This window comes from Mustela putorius, unplaced genomic scaffold (assembly GCF_011764305.1).
Source record: "Mustela putorius furo isolate JIRA1106 unplaced genomic scaffold, ASM1176430v1.1 tig00003862_pilon_pilon_pilon, whole genome shotgun sequence".
NCBI classification, from domain to species: Eukaryota; Metazoa; Chordata; class Mammalia; order Carnivora; family Mustelidae; genus Mustela; species Mustela putorius.
This window is the reverse complement of record NW_025422014.1, coordinates 2,685,280-2,704,604: the sequence shown is the minus strand read 5'-3', so window position 1 is coordinate 2,704,604 and position 19,325 is coordinate 2,685,280. Positions and strand designations below refer to the sequence as shown.

The 19,325-nt window shown below is 34.6% G+C and overlaps 1 protein-coding gene across 6 annotated transcripts in view; it reads right to left on the bottom strand.

Annotated features, from left to right (window-relative positions):
- ATRX (ATRX chromatin remodeler) overlaps positions 1-19,325 on the bottom strand; it is a 298,793-nt gene that overhangs the window by 4,030 nt on the left and 275,438 nt on the right. For all 6 annotated transcript variants that reach the window (XM_004777108.3, XM_013048169.2, XM_004777110.3 and 3 more), the window contains 4 exons: positions 3,379-3,528; positions 2,395-2,520; positions 1,559-1,654; positions 930-1,058 (listed from right to left, as the gene is read on the bottom strand). In XM_004777108.3, the coding sequence (XP_004777165.1) occupies positions 930-1,058; positions 1,559-1,654; positions 2,395-2,520; positions 3,379-3,528 (501 nt within the window). The remainder of the gene's footprint in view (positions 1-929; positions 1,059-1,558; positions 1,655-2,394; positions 2,521-3,378; positions 3,529-19,325) is intronic.

The window sequence follows — 19,325 nt, the reverse complement described above, 5'->3', positions numbered from 1 at the left end:
TCTCATTTCTTCATTCTTTTAAATATTTCACATGATGACAAACATTTTTAGTGACAAATATCCAAGGGAAAAAGCAACTTGCAGTGGGAATAATTCCTACCTGGAGTGTCTCAAATTTCCTAAGATAATCTAAAAAATCAGTAATCTACAGTGCTTTCTAAGTAAAATTCATGCCACAGAAATTGATTCCCTAGAGTCAAGAGTCGAAATTTCCCAGTGAAAGGCAAATGGCTGGCAAACAACTATCCTGGGAAAAATGATCAAAGGTCCTGGAATATGCACTAAAGATTTTTAAATTTTATTTATTTGACAGAGAGAGAGAGAAAGAAAGAGAGAACACAAGTAGGCAAAGAGGCAGGCAGATGGAGAGGAAGAAGCATGCTCTCTGCTGAGCAGGGAGCCCGGTGTGGGGCTCGATCCCAGGACCCTGTGATCATTACCTGAGCTGAAGGCAGCCACCTAATGGAATGAACCATCCAGGTGCCCCTGGAATATGCTAGTCTTTCAAAGAATTATATAATTTAGTAGGAACCTGAAACATATATCATCTATATAGCTCCACTTTTTTAAAATCTCAAATTAAATATATTAAAAAGTACCCTCATTGTTTAAAAATGGTAAATATGGTAAGAGTCTGGCAAAAATTCCTTTTTAGATGTCTAGAATACACAAAAAATAAAACTATGTGGACAAGAACCTACACAATCTTCAAGGAGACCCATTAGCAATTTGTTGCTCTTTTGTAACCCTGTAACCCAGGTATTACCTTTATTTGACAATTACTATGATTTCTGACAAAATTTCTTCCAGGAAAAAACAATGACCAGTCATCCATCCCTCTGAGGGAACGTGTCACAGAGATGTCACACAAACCCATTATTATAAATTCAAGAAAACTGGACATAACTTAGAGATAGTGGGACTCTTACCATCTGTTGTTTTGTCAATACATCATTGTAGATTGCTTCTCTTCGTTTAACATCAAGCTCCTGGCTGGCTTGCCTACTTAATGCTAACGCCTGTACTTGGGCCTCTGAGAGATTCATGTTTTCCTTCCACTAAAAGAAAAAGGTTCCATTTACTTCCTATTGCAGTAGAACGGAGGAAAAATAATTAAGGTACTCAAAAATATTAAGGATTATAAAAGGTTTTTGTCTTAAGAAAACAAGGATGTAAAAGCAGGGTACTAAGTTATCCACTGTTGTACAAGGTTTGGTTATTTCTGGAATGAAACTACTTGGATTTAATTTGTGTAACTGATAAAATATGTTTATGTAAACAACATACACATTTCTATAAATGATTGACTTCCTAATCATTTGGGATAGCACCCATTTCTCTTTTGTGCCAACATTTAGGTAAAAATGCTGAATTACAGCTCAGCACTATTATTCAGTTTATTAGTATTTTACTATTGCAAATTAAGTTGTAAGAATCATGTTGTTTTCCCCACAGAAGGAGTAAAGCAAACAATTAAAAATAAAAACAAAAGGGCTGGGATGGGGGAACACATGACAAAAATATCAAGTTGGAATAACATAACTGCGAATTAACTTACTACAGCTGAAATTATATCTTCAAGAGGCTGAATCCTCACTGCTGTCACACTGTTTGTTGCTTCCACAACTTTTTCTCTTCCTTGATTAATGAGGTCCTAGAAGAACGCAAGAAACATTATAAGGACATATAAAAGACACATGGTTATAAAGTATAGGGATCCTTCCTTTTGCCAATTTATAGCATTTGGTTTTAAAACTCTCCAAATAATTGAAAAGCAGCAAAATGCAGCACTTATACAGTGGGTAAAATTTATCAGTGAGGGTCCTGTTAGGAAGATAAAACTTACGGTTTGCACCAATAGTTTATTAATTTAAATGACTCCATAAGAACATTTTCAAAAGAAAACCACAGATTCAATTAAGTTATTACATAATCAGTATAATAAAACCTAATCTTTCTTATTTACTTCATAATTGGTTCTAGTTTTAAATGTAATACTGGACATTATCATATACCCAATGCTGCATCTACATTGCATCAGAATATAGATGTATATATCCCATTTTCAAATATTAGCAAGTTAATTTGTTGATTCAAAGTATTTTATAACTGAAGAAAGTGCTATTTCCCTAGCCAGTCAATTGCCCTATTGTTCCTTAATTAAAATAATTCAAAGAGCATTAATTCAAGGCCCAATTCTTTTGTGTTCTGAACAAACTACACTTTACTATACTGTGATAGTTCAAAAAGGTCAACAAATAAAAGAAAAATTTCTTGGTCTATTCAGAGGTAATCTTTTGGAGAATGTGATATTCCTGCATAGGGAACCCTCAACAACAAGGTACTTGAATGCCTTTAATTCATGTTAAACTACTTTTGTACTTCACAACTTACCTCCAACTGTTGATTACTCATTGCTGACAGGGCTCCCAAATTGAAAGGAATATAAGGAGTTTGAGAGTTGAAACTGACAGGGGGTAAATTGGTCCCAGTTGGTATGTTGAAACGCATGGTCAGTCCCTAAAACCAAAAAATTATGCACTTTCCACATTGTGATTTAAAACTTGAAATTCTACATCACCTACCGGTTTAGAAAAGATTCCACATTCTCAGATCTAAGAAATTATTAACACTCTTCCACACACAAACAAAACACCCTTTTCACCTGAAACCAAGATCTTATTACATGGAAAGCTTTAACCCCTGAAGGTGTATTCTTTTTTTCTGATAATTCCCACAGAATGGGGCAACTCAGAGAATTCTAATGAAACTCCTAACATCACATTAACTTTAAAGAAGTTTGGTACAATGAGTTAGGAGTTTAAAAAGAATTCAGGTATTAGGATAAGATTTCCCATGCTCAGGAGCATTTTTGCTCAAGTGGTTTGGTGTTTAAAACAGACATGGAACTATTTTAAATAAAGTTGCTGGTGGAGACTGATATTAATGCCCAATAATGGAATATTTTTGTGTTCTGACATTCAGTCAAAATTTTGATTTCATGGTACACATGTCAAAGAAACATTTCCTCCTACCTCTAAACTCTAAGCTACTGCATGTATGTTACTAGAGTGAGGGTGTTGATGGGAGTTAAGTGAGACTAAATATAGAGCTTCTCACTAATCTCTCAATTCAGCGTGTGCTAAGCAGAACTGGGGTTACTACTCTTTAAGTGGAAACTATTTTCTTCTTTCCTTTCCTTCCACTCTACCACCAAAGGTAACCAAAGCCTATAAACAGACTCGTATTTGGGGACTCTGTTCCCAAAGACTCCCTATTATTATTACAACTGTTTCAAATGTGGCCCTTTCCTTACTCACTGACCTTTTAAATGACTAACACAAAAACAAAAACCAAAAAGCATTTTGAATGAACTACCTTCTTTTCTGCTTCATACTCAGCCCAAGCTGCTTTTCTTTCTTCTTCAGTCAACTCTTCTTCTTCTTTGTGGTCCAAAAGAGAATCGTGTTCATGATATCCTACAATGTGTTCTTTATGTATTTGTAGAAGTTCTGCAAGTATGGTGTCCTGTTTAGAGGGGTTGAAATCACAGAGAATTATTTTTTCTGTCTGGATCCTATCTCCATAGTTCTTTGGTCTACTGTCTGACTAGAAACTAGACACTGGCTACTACACATATTTCTGATACATAGGATATAAATTACTTAGAAAACAGTCATAATACATACAACACCAGCCTCTTCTGTAAGAACTTCCTATAAAACAGTGTTTTATATAAGCATGTTTTAGGGGTTCCATAATGTTTAAAATGTAGTTTTTGTGAAGTTTTTTTCTCCAACTTTTTTCTAATTTTTTCATATGCATTTTGTTTTGTATTTGTTTTGAGTTGATAATAAATGCTAATAAAAGTCTGCTTAAATCAGAGATTACATTGGATGCTTGTGTTAAAAATCACGGCTACTCCTGTTTATACATATTTATCAACTTTATTTCTATCACAATTACTTTGGCCACCAGCCACTATACTAACAAAAAGCAAACCTAAATTAATCTAAACAGCTACAGGAAAGTTGCACTGGATCATAGAGTCCTTATATTTCAATTGTAGAAAGGTCAATTATAGATTACATTGTAAAGATGCATAGGTCAAATTTAAACTGATAGGCAGTTTATCATGTTATTGTTACAGTGGGGTTTTTTTTTAAGTCATAGTGTCTTAAGTCAGTCTTTTAATAATTTTTTATTTTTTAATTAACATATAATGTATTATTAGCCCAGGGGTACAGATCTGTGAATTGCCAGGTTTACATACTTCACAACACTCACCACAGCACATACCTTCCCCAATGTCCATAACCCAACCGCCCTCTCCCTATCCCCCTCCCCCAGCAACCCTCAGTTTGTTTTGTGAAATTAAGAGTTTCTATGGTTTGTCTCCCTCCTGATCCCATCTTGTTTCATTTATTCCTTTCCTATTCCCCCAAACCCCGCCATGTTGACTCTCAACTTCCTCCTATCAGGGAGATTATATGATAATTGTCTTTCTCTGATTGTTAAGTCAGTCTTTTAAGGTTAAAAAAAATTAAAAGCTTAAAACTTGGGATCATTTATATACTTAGTAAGAACAAACAAACTCCTGCTTTGTGTAATTATGATTATGAGAGAGAGAGAGACAGAGACTGGGAGGAGGGGGTTAAAGTGAACCACAGATGTTACTTGCTAATAAGAAATTAAAATACTCACGTTGTTTATTAAGAAATCACAGATGAAAACCCGAATATATAAAAGGCAAATTAATTCACTTTACAAAAGGATTTTTCATAGCTTGTAACATCAAGTTCTCTTAGAACACACTTTCTGAATTGAGTGTGAATGTAGTGAAGGAACATAAATAATTACAGAGCAAAGGAAAGGTTGCAGAAGTATAAGTCCATTAAATTTAAATTTAATCTACATCTAATAATGCTTAATGCCTTCCTAAGTTTCAGCATAGACAAATCCCACACGTGAAAATAATTCTGTCTTTACATCTTCATTGACCCCCAGAGTATTATAACACATGGTAGGAACTCAAATTTCTGTTAAATAATTCAAGTTGAAAGACTCAATTCATGAGGCCCTATGATTTCTTCTGTACAATAGGAAATGCTGACACTAATTCCAAATAATCAGAATATTTGGTATCATTTAAACAACTCTTTATCTTGCTACCCTAATAAACACTTGAAATATTTCATCATTCCATAAGATTAAAGGAATTGATTTCATTAATGAATATAATTGTAATTGAGATTCTATACTTCATTTTGACATGATATACTATTTCTTTTGTTGAAAACCGAAAACATTAGAGGACCATACGTAGGAGAGGGCTCAAAAAAGCTGAATGGTGGAATACAGAGATGCTAACAGGTTTAGTTCTTTTGAAACACTAGCTAAACATTTCTCCTCTACACCAGTGTAGAAATCTGTCATCAAAGCTGACTTCCCATGCCTATGCAATATAAAACAGGTTTATCATCACTACACAGATCTCTAAAGCTCACAGTTATTGACCAGGTATGCAGAGAGATAGGCCAAATGAAATTAAATTCTATGAAAAGATAACGCTTCTTCAGATATGTGTCTCCCATGCTTACCCCCCCCCAACTATGACTCAAGAGAGAGGTTTAGAATAAAACCAGGTAACACTGACTTATATTTTTAGCAAGTGACCATACCAAATACAGTTAGAAAAGTCAGCTATTCTACAAAATACCAAATAAATTACAAGGTAGAAATGTTCTATGGATAGTTTCTAATTTTACTTCTGTCTAGCAATAAGTGATGTTCTTAACCATAGTCAAAAATAACTTAATTTCTCCAAGAAAACAACCTAAGGGAAAGACCAAGAGAATTGTGTGCTAGGAACTGATTTACTTTCAGCTGTGCCACTGATTCTCTCTCTCTGTAACAATGAATAATAATTTAGCTATGACTGTCAGTTAAACAAAATGAAACCCTCTCCATTCACATGTATAACAAGATGATATGAGAATAGCAGAAACAGATGAAACACCCAATTCTTTGGAAATAAATCTTCTGTCAGTTTAGTGCAGTGTTTATTTCTCAATTATAAACACCAGAGTTCATACATTAATTACTCTTATGATTAGAGAGAAAGCCTTTCCAGAGACACGTGTATGCAATGTGCATGTGCAGGCATGCACACATACCCTCATTTATACCCTTTAAAAAATGTCTAAAAAATATCAAGTCAGTCCTTATCATCCTATTTCAAAGTCCAAACTTATCACCTTGGAACTGGTAGGAACCCATGCCCAGAGAGGCAAAGTAACTTGTTCCAATCACACAGCTCAGACTAGCTAGGACTAGAAGCTGAATTTCCAGGCTTCTATCCAGTGATCATTCTATCACACTATAAAGAATATTTTCATGAGGCATAGTTTCTCCATTTCCCAGATCTGTACTCAAATAAAAAACACTACCCTGAAGAATTTTGGGGTGGGAAAAAGCCAAGTATGTCTATTTTTTCCCTCACTTTGAATGCTTCCATACTTTTTGAAGTTTTTAAATTAATATGCTAATTTTTTAAATAAAGGAAAATATAAAAACTGAAGCAAACACAATTCTCAGACACAAACCTGTGAAAACCCAGTTCATGCTTAGCCTAAACCTGACATGACTATTTTACCATTTTCATTTTCAGGAGACATGGAAACACCACTTCCAAAACATTTTAATGTCTTCTCACCAATTTCAGATTTAAGATCTATCCTCTCAAGTCAAACATGATTGACTTACCAAGGTCAGATTATGGAAGAGGCTCAGCAATAATGTTCTTCTGACCCACAGTCAACTAAAATGCTAACAAGTCAGAGGAAAACTGCATGTGACTTTATTTTGTATCATTAAAAATTTCTGGACCCTTTTCCTAAAACAATAGCTCCCTCCTAACATCAAACAAAAAAACCATTCAAACTCTTTCTACTGGCTATGGATGCTCCCTTCTTTTCAAAGATTTTTAAAAAACATTGAAGGAAACAATGCTAATTTCGTATTATAAAACCTAGAGATAACTAATGGCACCACCTGTCATATATTCCTCCACACATTTACACTTTACTCTCACACTCATACATGCTCTTACATAAAAATGGGATTGTACTATAGTGTTGAAACCACTTTTCTGAATTAGTAGCTTTCCACAGACATCATTTTACATCAAATACAAACCATATTTTTTTATGTGTTATGTTAGTCACCATACAGTACATCATACATTTTTGATGTAGTGTTCCATGATTCACTGAGGGGAGTGGGGGAATAGGTGAGCCTGGTGATGGGTATTAAGGATGGTTGGATTGCATGGAGCACTGGGTGTTATACACAAACCATCATGTTTAACAGCTGTAAGTGCTTATATATTATATAGATAAACCTTATAATCTAATTATTCTCCTATTTAAGGGTTTATTAATATTTAGGCTACTTACAGTTCTTCATTATTACTAAATCTGCAACAAAATAGCTAAAGGGCAAATTTTAATGTATTTCAACCACTTGTTCATACAATAAGTATGCTAATAATGCTCAAGGACTTAAACAAGTATGTTTACCACTATCTCCATTTTAACAAAGAAAAGACACTACATATGTTAAGTTAACTGACTTTTATAAGAATAAGACTCATTTATGTAAGTTCAGAGGCAGGAGGCCAAAAATCTTTCTTTCCTCTAGAGTGCTATGTAAGACACAAATAACAGAAAGAACATACAGAATTTCTGATATAAACTGTTTCTATATCTTTCCCTTTGTAAATTAATTATATAGCATATTGTTAATACAAAAAGCAAATGAAATTAAGACAGAAAAAAAGAATAAGTGTAACAGGATTCTCAGAATACTTCCTTGGGAAAAACCATTTTGCAAAATCTAGAGCAAATTATGTACGTTAATAAAGAACAATTTCATCTCAATATACAACACAATCGGTGGAAAGGTATTTTTGTTTCTTCTCTTTGAAGCACGCATTTATTAGTTGCTATAGCAACCCTATTATTGAAAACAATACTGGAACAGAATCTATAATCACTAGGCCAACAGTTGTGAAAATGAGGTTTAAATTATATCCAAATGTGTACCTTTTCTTTGTCTAAACTTTATTTTTCCTTCAATAAGTGAAAAACCTTTTACAAGCTGGGAAAAAGCATGGTCTCTATTCTAGCTAACAGCTACATTAATTTAAGCTTTAAAAATGACTAGTTTAATTAATAAGATAAAATTAATGATAAATTAAAAGTTTAAGTTAATTTATTTAGATGTTTAAAGTGTTTGGCAAGCTGACAAAAATCCCATCTAATCAATCCTGAAATTCAACCTTGAAAATAAAATTTTAGAAACAATTAAGTCTTTGCCTGAGGGTGGGGGTGGGAGGTTGCCATTTTTCAAAATATTTTGCTTGCCATCACTTTGAATTTGAGTTCTATAATATCTGGAAATAAAAATCACTGGAATACTTAAGTGCCACAGCACCCACTCAAAAAGCTATGAAGAAAATTTCTTTTATTACTTCAATAAGCCTAGATTTTTAGTAAAGAAACTTTATATTCTGGGTTTTAAAAAAAGCTTTTACTTTCAAATCTGAAGGCTGTTTTTTCCCAAACTACACTGGGGGAAAAAAAAGGCAACATACTTGGTAAGTAACTAGAGAGATACTGAATAAAGGTCACATACCACCTCATATCAAATTTTTAGATCAAGAGCACACACTTTCCCCAAAGACCATTTATAAACATACCCAGATTCCCAAATTAGAGGTGAAAATAAGAAAAGTGGCAACTACAAAACTTGTCACTTTCAAGAAAGGAAAAGGCAGGCCTACCACACTGCTTTGGGTGGAAGGTAAGAGCCGAAGTCGCCTTTGGTCAGAAGAATGTTTTCTGCTCAATTTAACATTCAAGGAGCTAGATAGCATATTTAGCATTTAACCTTTAAAAATCTGTTATCCATTATAATTATTACATAAGCCACATGCCATTCACTGTTAGGTAAACAGTTTCAGTCAAGATTTTATAGCATGGTAGTGACTTTCTAGAGGTTGCAGCTTTCTAAGTAGAGCCCAAATGGGAACTTGATTCTCATGCTATACAATGTGGAGTTCATATTATCTCCTTATTTCATAACACTGTTAACATCCTCTAACTAGGGGCGCCTGGGTGGCTCAGTGGGTTAAAGCCTCTGCCTTCGGCTCAGGTCATGATCCCAGGGTCCTGGGATAGAGCCCCACATCGGGCTCTCTGCTCTGCAGGGAGCCCGCTTCCTCCTCTCTCTCTGCCTGTCTCTCTGCCTACTTGTGATCTCTATCTGTCAAAATCTTTAAAAAAAAATCCTCTAACTCAACTATAGGTATGCTAATAAAAAGGATATAGATAGAAGACCTATGAAATAGGAATGAAAGCAGGTATTTAGTAGTTCAGATTACATTTTAAAGAAAGAAAACATTTAAAAAGGCAAAATAATAAAAATAAAATATATAAATAAGGTCATCTAGTGATTTCTTATATTGACCAAATCTCTCATGCAATGTATATTCCTTGAAGGGTCCAAAGCAATGAATAGGATGTAAAAATCCTGGTCATGAAAACTTCAGTAACTGAAGAGACAGAAGGAGGTATTTACCTACTTAATTCACCCAAAAGTATCACAGCCTACATTTTCCACTGTTCCTAAAATGTTACAAGACATATTTAAATCAGCCAACCTACCAATCAAATAACATACTTTAGGATATTAACAAACAGATACTGTGCCACGCAGGTACCTTACATTAATTCAGGATCACTGATCACGCCAACATGCTAGTTATGTCCTTCTGAACTCCCCTAAATGAAATTGGAAAAAATGTGAAAGGACATAGATCAAACCCTGCTTTCCAGGCTTCTCTCTACAAAAGACCATTTCATGACCAGGCTGTCTGAAGTATAAATACCAGTATAGTTTTTTGGAATCAACTGATCTGATAAAAAGACCCATGTCGGCCTTTTGAATTTCAGAGGAAAATTTCATGGCAAGACTTACTTTAAATTTCATATAACGTTGTAAATTGAGAGGTTTTATGTATAGTGGTTAAGTTCACAGGCTCTGGAGTACTGCTAAACAGAACTCTGGGCAATGATGGAAATGTTCTGTCTGTGCTGTCCAACTGGAGCTACATGTGACTTCTGAGCACCGAAATGTTACTAGTGCAACTGAGGAACTAAAGTGTAATTTAATACATTTAAATGCAAATGTAAGTAACTACATGTAGCTGGGCTTGACAGTGCAGAACTACAGTCTTACTGGATTTAAATCCTAGTTCTAACACTTACTGGTCCTATGTCCCTGAGTAGTTATCTTTTTGAATCTCAGTCTCCTGATCTGTAAAATGGGCCCAATAAGTTTCTACTTCACAAAGTCTTCTGTGGAGATTAAATGTTACACATGAAGTACAAAAACAGTGCCAGGTTTTCTGATGACACTTGCATTGCTAAAGCTGACAGTCAATTCCCAGACCTGATCCTGTCAATCCACCAGCAACATCTGATAGAATTTAATCCTTCTCTTCACTAAAATATTTTCTTCTCTTGGTCAGCTAACTAGAAGAGTTCTAATGGTGTTCTTTACTACTTTCTCTTACTTCCAACACCTTTTCTAAAGGTCTAAAGCAGATTCTCCCACAAACACACATTAAGAAACAATGTATTACTGTACAGAGAGAAAGAAGTTTTTATACTTTAACCAAGCTTTTCTAATGAAAAATTTCAGGAGATGTTTGATAGGGCCAACTGTGGGATATCAGAACTGTCCTAGAAAATCCTAGATACATGGCTGTGACAGAAGAACCAATAAGTTATTACCTGTTCTGCGAACATATATATGTTAAAATTTTTTTTTGCTGATATTTAAAAGGATGCCTCTCATTGCCTAAAATGAGAGCATGATAAGCCAGAGAAATTTATTTATGTGAAGGTCAAGTCAATTTGTTGCTTTTATTTTACCAGAGATAGAGGTACAGAGAGCAAGTGATCTGTTAGTAAAACTTTTTATGTTTATGTAAAGATAAACAGCCTTATTTGACTTTTTTCCTTTCTCTTTTTGAATTCTAACTTTGCCATTTAATAGTTCAGTGATCTCTTGGAACCAATTCCCTTGCTACAAAGGGATAATACCATTGGTAACTCATGGGGTTACTGTAAGAATTAAATGAGATAGTGTATTTAAAAGAACATAGCACAAGCACTCGATATGTATATTACATATTACTCCTTTTTCTTCATACTTTGCCTTATCCTGTATTTTTAAAAAATATTAACATCTTTTTACACATTATCTATAAAACATTCTTGCTAGAAATACCTGCTAAGAATTTAATCAAGCCTTTGGGTCTAATTTCCAGTTTACAGAATATATAACAAATGGAAGTTCAAATATCCAACAGGAAATAAATCCAGAATGGAGGGAAGATGAGTACACTGAATTAAGAGGATTATAACAATGAGACAAAACAATCAAATATATTGTGTATACCTCGAACAGATCCAGATTTGAACAAATTAGCTATAAAAGACATATTCAAGACAACTGGAGTAATCTGACTACAGGTATCGTATTAGATGATGTTAGGAAATTAAGAAGTTATTGATTTTATGGTATAGTGGTTATATAAGGAATGTCTATTTTTGAAGTGTCTTTATTTTTTTTTAAAGATTTTTATTTATTTATTTGACAGAGAGAGATCACAAGAGAGGCAGAGAGGCAGGCAGAGAAAGAGAGAGGAGGAAGCAGGCTCCCTGCTGAGCAGAGAGCCCGACGTGGGACTCGATCCCAGGACCCTGAGATCATGATCCGAGCCGAAGGAAGGCAGAGGCCTAACCCACTGAGCCAACCAGGTGCCATGAAGTGTCATTATATTTTAGAGATTTATACTGTAATATTTACAAGTGAAGTATCATAATCTTATAATTTAAATACATACATATAATTTGGGGTACCTGTGGGGCTCAGCTGGTTAAGCATTCTGATTTTGGCTCAGGACATAATCTCAGGGTTGTGAGATAGAGCCCGACATTGGGCTCTGCTCTTAGCAAAGAGCCTGCTTAAGATTCATTCTCTCTCCCTCTGCCCCTCTCCCCACCCCACTCACACTCTCTCTAAAAAATAAATAATTTTAAAAATGTAACTTAAAATATTTCAGAAAAATAGAGGAGAAAATGTGGTAAAATACTAACAATTACTCAAACTAGGTGATAGGTATATGAGTATCCATATTTTTCTAGTTTGAAAATTTTCAAAACAGGAAAAAATGTTAAGCCAACCATTCCCTCCTTATTTTCTTTGCAATAATGGAGACAGACAACACTAGACAATGTGACAGAATTCTGGGATGGCACAAAGTCTGAAAGATGGGTCAATATCCTTTTTACCCCTAGTCAGCTCTATATTTAACTTATCAAAAACATTTTTCTAAAGTTAGGATCTGAATTCAAGTCACCTCCCTATAAATTTTTTTAAAGCTAAATGGAATGTATAATTGCATGCTAACACTATTCTAAGAACTTTACACAGAATATCTAATTTTCATAGTAACTCTATGAAGTACATACTGTTAATATCACCATATAATGGATAAGATTTCTAAGATCTAAGCTTTCTAAGATTTCTAAGATCATGAATCAGAATGGCTGTGCTGGCTCCCTCCCACCACAATCAATCCACAGAAAGTACAGAAAGGAAAAAGAAACAAATTCCAGGAATTTACAGGCCAACACACATGCAAACACACAAGCAACACACACACACACACACCCCATCCCCAGTGTAACAACAAACTGGCACCATATGTTATCTGAAGCAAAGTTATTGAAAAAATGTTTCAATTATTCAAAATAAGCATTAAAATAGACTTTGGGAAATAAGGAAAGGTACTGTCAATATGAAATTCAAACAAAAATTACCTAAAAAGAGCCAATCTGAAATATTAGGGAAAAAAATAATCACTGAAATAAGTAACTCAATGGATAATATAAAAAGCAGAAGAGATAGAGCAAAAAAATATAACTTAGTGAACTAGGAGATCAGAATGAGGCAAAAGAAAAGCTGTAAGATATGAAAGCTAAAAGCAGAAGGGCAGGCATTTACTAATAATAGTCTCAGAAGGAGATGAAATTAAAAACGAAGAGGATGAGTTTTTTGAAGAACAACAGACATAAGTATCTCGGAATTATAGATCAAGAAACTGAGGCAGAAAGAAGTCAAATAACTTGACAAAGGTCAAGATTCAAACCTAGATGGTCTTTCTCAAGGGCTCTTGTTCTTTAACGACAATGCTGTACTGACTCAGGGCTAGAGATAAATTCAGCATCCAAAATAGTTCAGGAGGACTAGAATGAGCTTTGCCACCCTAGGATTTTGCAGTAACTAAAGATAAAATCTACATTCTCCAGTATTATACGCTTGATAACACTGAAAATGTTTTTTCATAAACCCTTAGTATTGATCAAGAAGTATGAGGAAGTGAAGAAAAAGGGACACTTGTGCACTGTTGGTGGGAATAGAAATTGGTACAACCATTATGGAAAATTCCTCAAAAAAACCTTGCAAATGAAACTATATGATCTAATAATTTCACTTCTGGGTATTAATCTGAAGGAAAGCAAAACACTCAAAAAGATACCTGAACCCTCATATTCATCACAGCATTATTTACAATAGCCAAGACATGGAAACAACCTAAGTGTCCACTGACGGATGAATGGATAAATATATTGTGGTACATATATAAAATGGAATATTATTTGGCCACAAGAAAATAAGGAAATCCTGTCAATGCAATAACATGGAGGGAATCTTGAAGGCATCATGCTAAGGGAAATAAATCGGACGAGAAAAACAAATACCTGTGATCTCACTTACACATGGAATCTAAAAAGCTGAATTCATAGAAACAGAGTAGAGTGCTGGTTACCAGGAGCTGAGGTTGTGTGTAAAATGGGGAGATGTCTGTCAAAGGGTAAGATGAGTAAGTTCTGGCGATGTAACGTATAGCATGGCAACTACAGTTAGTAATAATGTAGTGTATATTTCAAAGTTGCTAAGAGAGTTGATATTAAAAAAGGTTTTTTTCAAAGATTTTATTTATTTGACAGAGAGATCACAAGTAGACAGAGAGGCAGGCACAGAGAGAGAGAGGGAAGCAGGCTCCCTGCTGAGCAGAGAGCCCGATGTGGGACTCGATCCCAGGACCCTGAGATCATGACCTGAGCTGAAGGCAGCAGCTTAACCTACTGAGCCACCCAGGCGTCCCGATATTAAAAGTTTTTTATCACAAGAAAAAAATCTGTAACTATGAGTGGTGATGGATGTTAACTAGACTTACTGTGGTAATCATTTAGCAATATATATATATATATATATATATACTGAATCATTATGTTGTACACAAGCAATTATATGTCAATTAGATATCAATGAAAAAGAAAGTTGGAAATTAAAAAAGGACTGTGAAGTCATACCAAAACTTCTTCCACAAGCTTAATCACATAATTAATGTCAGCACAATAGAGTGTAGTAGTTAAAGAGTATGGGGTCTGGTTATGGTACTGAGATCAAATACAGATGCCACCAGTTCTCTGGTATAACTTCATCATCTATAAGAAAAACAGACTGTACCAGCTTTGTAAGGTGGCTATAAGAATTAAAAAAATAATAAAGCAATAAATAAATGATTCAATACAAGTAAAGCCCTTAGTACAGTGTCTTGCATAAAAAGCACTCAATAATTGTTAGCTACTGTTTATCATTATTATTTTTTTAAAGATTTTATTTATTTATTTGACAGAGATCAAAAGCAGGCAGAGAGGCAGGCAGACAGAGAGAGGAGGAACCAGGCTCCCCGCCGAGCAGAGAGCCTGATGCGGAACTCGATCCCAGGACCCTGAGATCATGACCTGAGTCGAAGGCAGAGGCTTCTTAATCCACTGAGCCACCAGGCATCTGTTTATCATTATTCCTAATTCAAAGGTTTAGCTGATAATAACTACAAAGGCAAATCACGCTACTAAATACCTTATAGCTACAAAACAGTAGTGAACCCTGTTAAAAATACAGATTCCCAGGGTTCACATGCAGAAATTGATTCAGTAGGTCTTAGATGGAAGTCAGGAATCTGCATTTTTATCAAGCTGCCAGGCGATCCTGATGCTATTCAGAATCTATTCAGATGCTATTACTCTTAGTCCAAGAATTACACACAAGAAAAAACACAATTTTAAAGGCATGCAAACCACTGCCTTACAACCATCAGCATGCAATTATAGGACAAAAATCCATTTATTCACTTGTCACATTTTTAACAAATACTTGCTATGTGCTAGGTATTATGCCAGATGCTAGGAATATAGTGATAAAGATTCAATGACACAATTCCTACCCTCAGAGGCCAGTAGTAGGAAGCTTATAATCTAGAAAGAACAGACACATCTGTTTCTGCTTTTGAATTCATAATAAATAAATGAGTTAAAATTTGTTTAATCAGTTAGCATTTACTAAATACAAACCTCGTATTTTAAATTTCAGAACTTCCATAATCTTGAGTAGCAGATCTTTCTAGTGTTTTAAAAGGAGACACTTGCTGAAGTCTACCTCACACCCTCCCCAATGGAATCTTATATTCCACTCCCAACTCTGCCAGTAAGGTGGCCTCATGGATGTTGATGTTTCCATTAGAAGTGATTTGCAAGGCATCTTGCCAGGGTTAGGGAGGCTGCTATTCAGGGGCATCACTGGCATTGAAGTCCATTTAATCTAAGTGTTTTCCCTAAAATACTCAATAACCTTGTCTCCTTAACAATTCTTCTTGTGTTATAAGGTAATACAATCAAAATAAGACACAAAGCAGCACTTTATTTATTTTTAAATGTACCCTCTTTGCTTTTTTTTTTTTTAAGATTTTATTTATTTGACAGAGAGAAACACAGTAAGAGAGACAAAGCAGCACTTTAAATAAAGCATGGTCAGGGTTGCCTGGGTGGCTCAGTCAGTTAAGCGCCTGCTTTCAGCTCAGGTCATGATCCCAGAGTCCTGGGATCAAGCTCCCTGATGGCTCCCTGCTCAGGGGGGAACCTGCTTCTCCTTCTCCTTCTGTCCCTTCCTCTGCTTTTGTGCGCTCTCTCTCACTCTCTCCCAAATAAATAAATAAATAATCTTTAAAAGCAACCACGGTCAGTCTATTGTTTTTCTGGTTTGTGGAAGCACCTCTTCACTTTAAAAAATCACTTAAAGTGGTATCAGCTGGATATAAGGTAGACAATTCTAAAGTTGCATGTATTATTTAAGAAAAAAAATCTTTGAATGTTAGAAAGGGTACTAGTAGTTCATAGTCAAATGCATGCTAATATCATTAAAAGTGATTATCAATATCTAATATTATTCACTCTTGATTATAATTGATCTCTAGAAGAATCCAAGCGTCAAATACCCATCTCTTCCACAGTCTAGGTGAGATTACTGTCTCTGGCTCCTAAATATTTTTAGTCTTCTACTAATCTGTCTATGTGAAACTTAATCTCTTAAGGATTAGGACTTCACGACTCCTCTGAAATTCTAGAAATTTATGTCTATACTGGTTTCAGAGAAATGGACCAAGTATAACGGCAATGAGAGTTGACAATTACAGAAACAAAAACAGCAGCTAACCTTTGAGCACTTACTATGTGTTAGGCAGGGGCTTTATGTGGATTATCTCCTCTGTGAGAAAGGTACTACTATCTCATGTTCTTTTCTAAGTGAAGCTTAGAAAACTTATGTGGCGTGCCTAAGATTACATCCTAAAAAGAGTGGTTGACAGGTGATTAGAAAAAGGAATGGGTTTAAACCATTTTCTCTTTTTACTATGTATCAACCATCCCAAAAAGCACTGAATATAATTATAACCTACAAAGAAATTGTAAAATTAAAACAATTTCTCTGGCATATATTATGATTTCTAGTGGTCTATTCTTATTCAGATGAATAATCATTTTTATGCCAGTGAATACAAAGAAACAATACTAGAACTTGTTTTATTGAATAATAAACATATAACTTGAGATAAATGAGGCAGAAAAGTAGGAAACTACATCAAACCTCAATTATGCTTCAGTTAGGAGCATGGCTCCTTATAGGTACAAGTCAACAAAAATTGGGTTCATGTGCCACCATGTGGTTAATATGCTATAGGTTACTGATACTTGCCCTACAATTAAATGGGCCCTTCTGAACATTTATTCCTCAAAATAAATGTATGGAAGTTTCCTAAATAGGCTGAAATTATCAAATTATTTTAGTGTGAATATTTCTCACTCGTGTTAAAAAAGACCAAGGTAAAATCCTATATTAACACTGCATAGTAACATCACTGTTTAGTAAACTATGCTCTGAGGTATTAAAACTTTAATAAAGAATAAGGACAAAGGGAGAAAATTGTACACAAGATCAAGGTTGAAGAAGCAGACCTAAAGCTTCACTTTGGATACTTTAGTTTAAATATCCATTTTGTTCTCTTTATAATTACCAACATGCAGTACACCTTTAAAAAGACATAGGTAGGGCGCCTGGGTGGCTCAGTGGGTTAAGCCGCTGCCTTTGGCTCGGGTCATGATCTCAGGGTCCTGGAATCGAGTCCCGCATCAGGCTCTCTGCTCAGCGGGGAGCCTGCTTCCCTCTCTCTCTCTCTCTCTGCCTGCCTCTCCATCTACTTGTGATTTCTGTCAAATAAATAAATAAAATCTTAAAAAAAAAAGACATAGGCAGTACAGTGCTAGAAAAGGGAAGTACAAAAAAAAAACTTTTATGCCAGGTTTACTGACTTCTTTTAATAAAGGTACAGAACTTAAGCTGTATACTCACTTAAGCATATTATGAAACATGACCCCGACTAAGATTTTCATCTCTGGTATCTGTGTAATTCGTATTATTATGTTCAGTTAGCTAGCATATAGTACATCATAAATTTTGTTGTAGTGTTCAACGATTCATTATTCATAAGTTTACTATCAGAAAAGATACTCTGCCTCACATAGTCTACATAAACATTAACCGAAACAAGTTATTACTTTAACAGTTAAAAAATAAAAGTTAAGAATCAGTCAACAAATCTTTATCACTAGAAACTTATGTTAAACTGTAAGTTTAGATCATGTTGGAAGTTTCAAAGTGGCTGAAAACATTATTACCACGAACAACTAAAGAGCTGAACCAACACTTTCTGGACATGATTCAGAAGACCCCAAAATCAATATATTTAAATAATGAGTTCGAAGGACAACAAGACTGTTACATTTCAAAAAAAGAAAAGCAGTACCAACAACAGCAAGAAACCAATGAGGCAATTTAACAAAATATAACTTATGGGGTGGGGTGGAGAACAGAGCTGACTAAGATAGTTAATTCAGTACAGAACTGAAGACACGAATTAAAAGCTCCATTTCTCTTCCTTTCACACACCTGCTGTCACAGACAAATCACTGTTCATTTCAATTTTACTACTTGCAGTAATAAGTCTGGCACTGCCTTTCAATGATATATAGATCATTAAGGAACAATAAAAAGTCTACTTAAATATCACTATAAAGGCAACTTAAATTTCAAGAAAGGCCATATAAAAGTGCCAGCATTATATTATCCACTACGGATGAAAAGAAAAGGAGCAAAGGATATAGTTCTTGCCTTTAAAGAGCTGCAAAGATAAAGACAAGAAAAACAGTCAAGTGGTTAATAAATTAAGTCTGAGATAGTAAATTTAATTTTAAAAAATTTAAAAAAAGAAAGTAGGGCAGTAAAATAAAGTAAACGAGAACAGAAATACAGGAGGAGGAATTACACAGTAATTAAAGAGGATATGATAAGGCAGAAAAAGATACAATAATCACATACCAAGTAAGCTGAAAATAAACACTTCAGAAAATATCAAAAGGCAATAAAAATTAACTCAAAAGGCATGCAATTTAATTATTTAGATAAAAGCAATTTGAAGGGGAAATGAAAATATATCATTTTTATCAGTCCTTCATCTTGAACATGATGTATAAAAAAGGAAGGTATCTGCAATTATACTATAGTAACAGGAACCAACTCTGAAATGTCTTTAATAAGAGTAGGCTCAAATACTAAGAAATCCTGTACTATGAATTTCAACAACACCCACTTGTACCTATTTCAGAGAGGACCAATTTTCAAATTCTTATTAAAGGAAATCAAAACCAAACAGTAGTGTGTAAAGTTAAATGAAATTCTAAATATAAGCCTAGGGAACAAAGTTAACATTTACTGAGCATCCTATATTATTG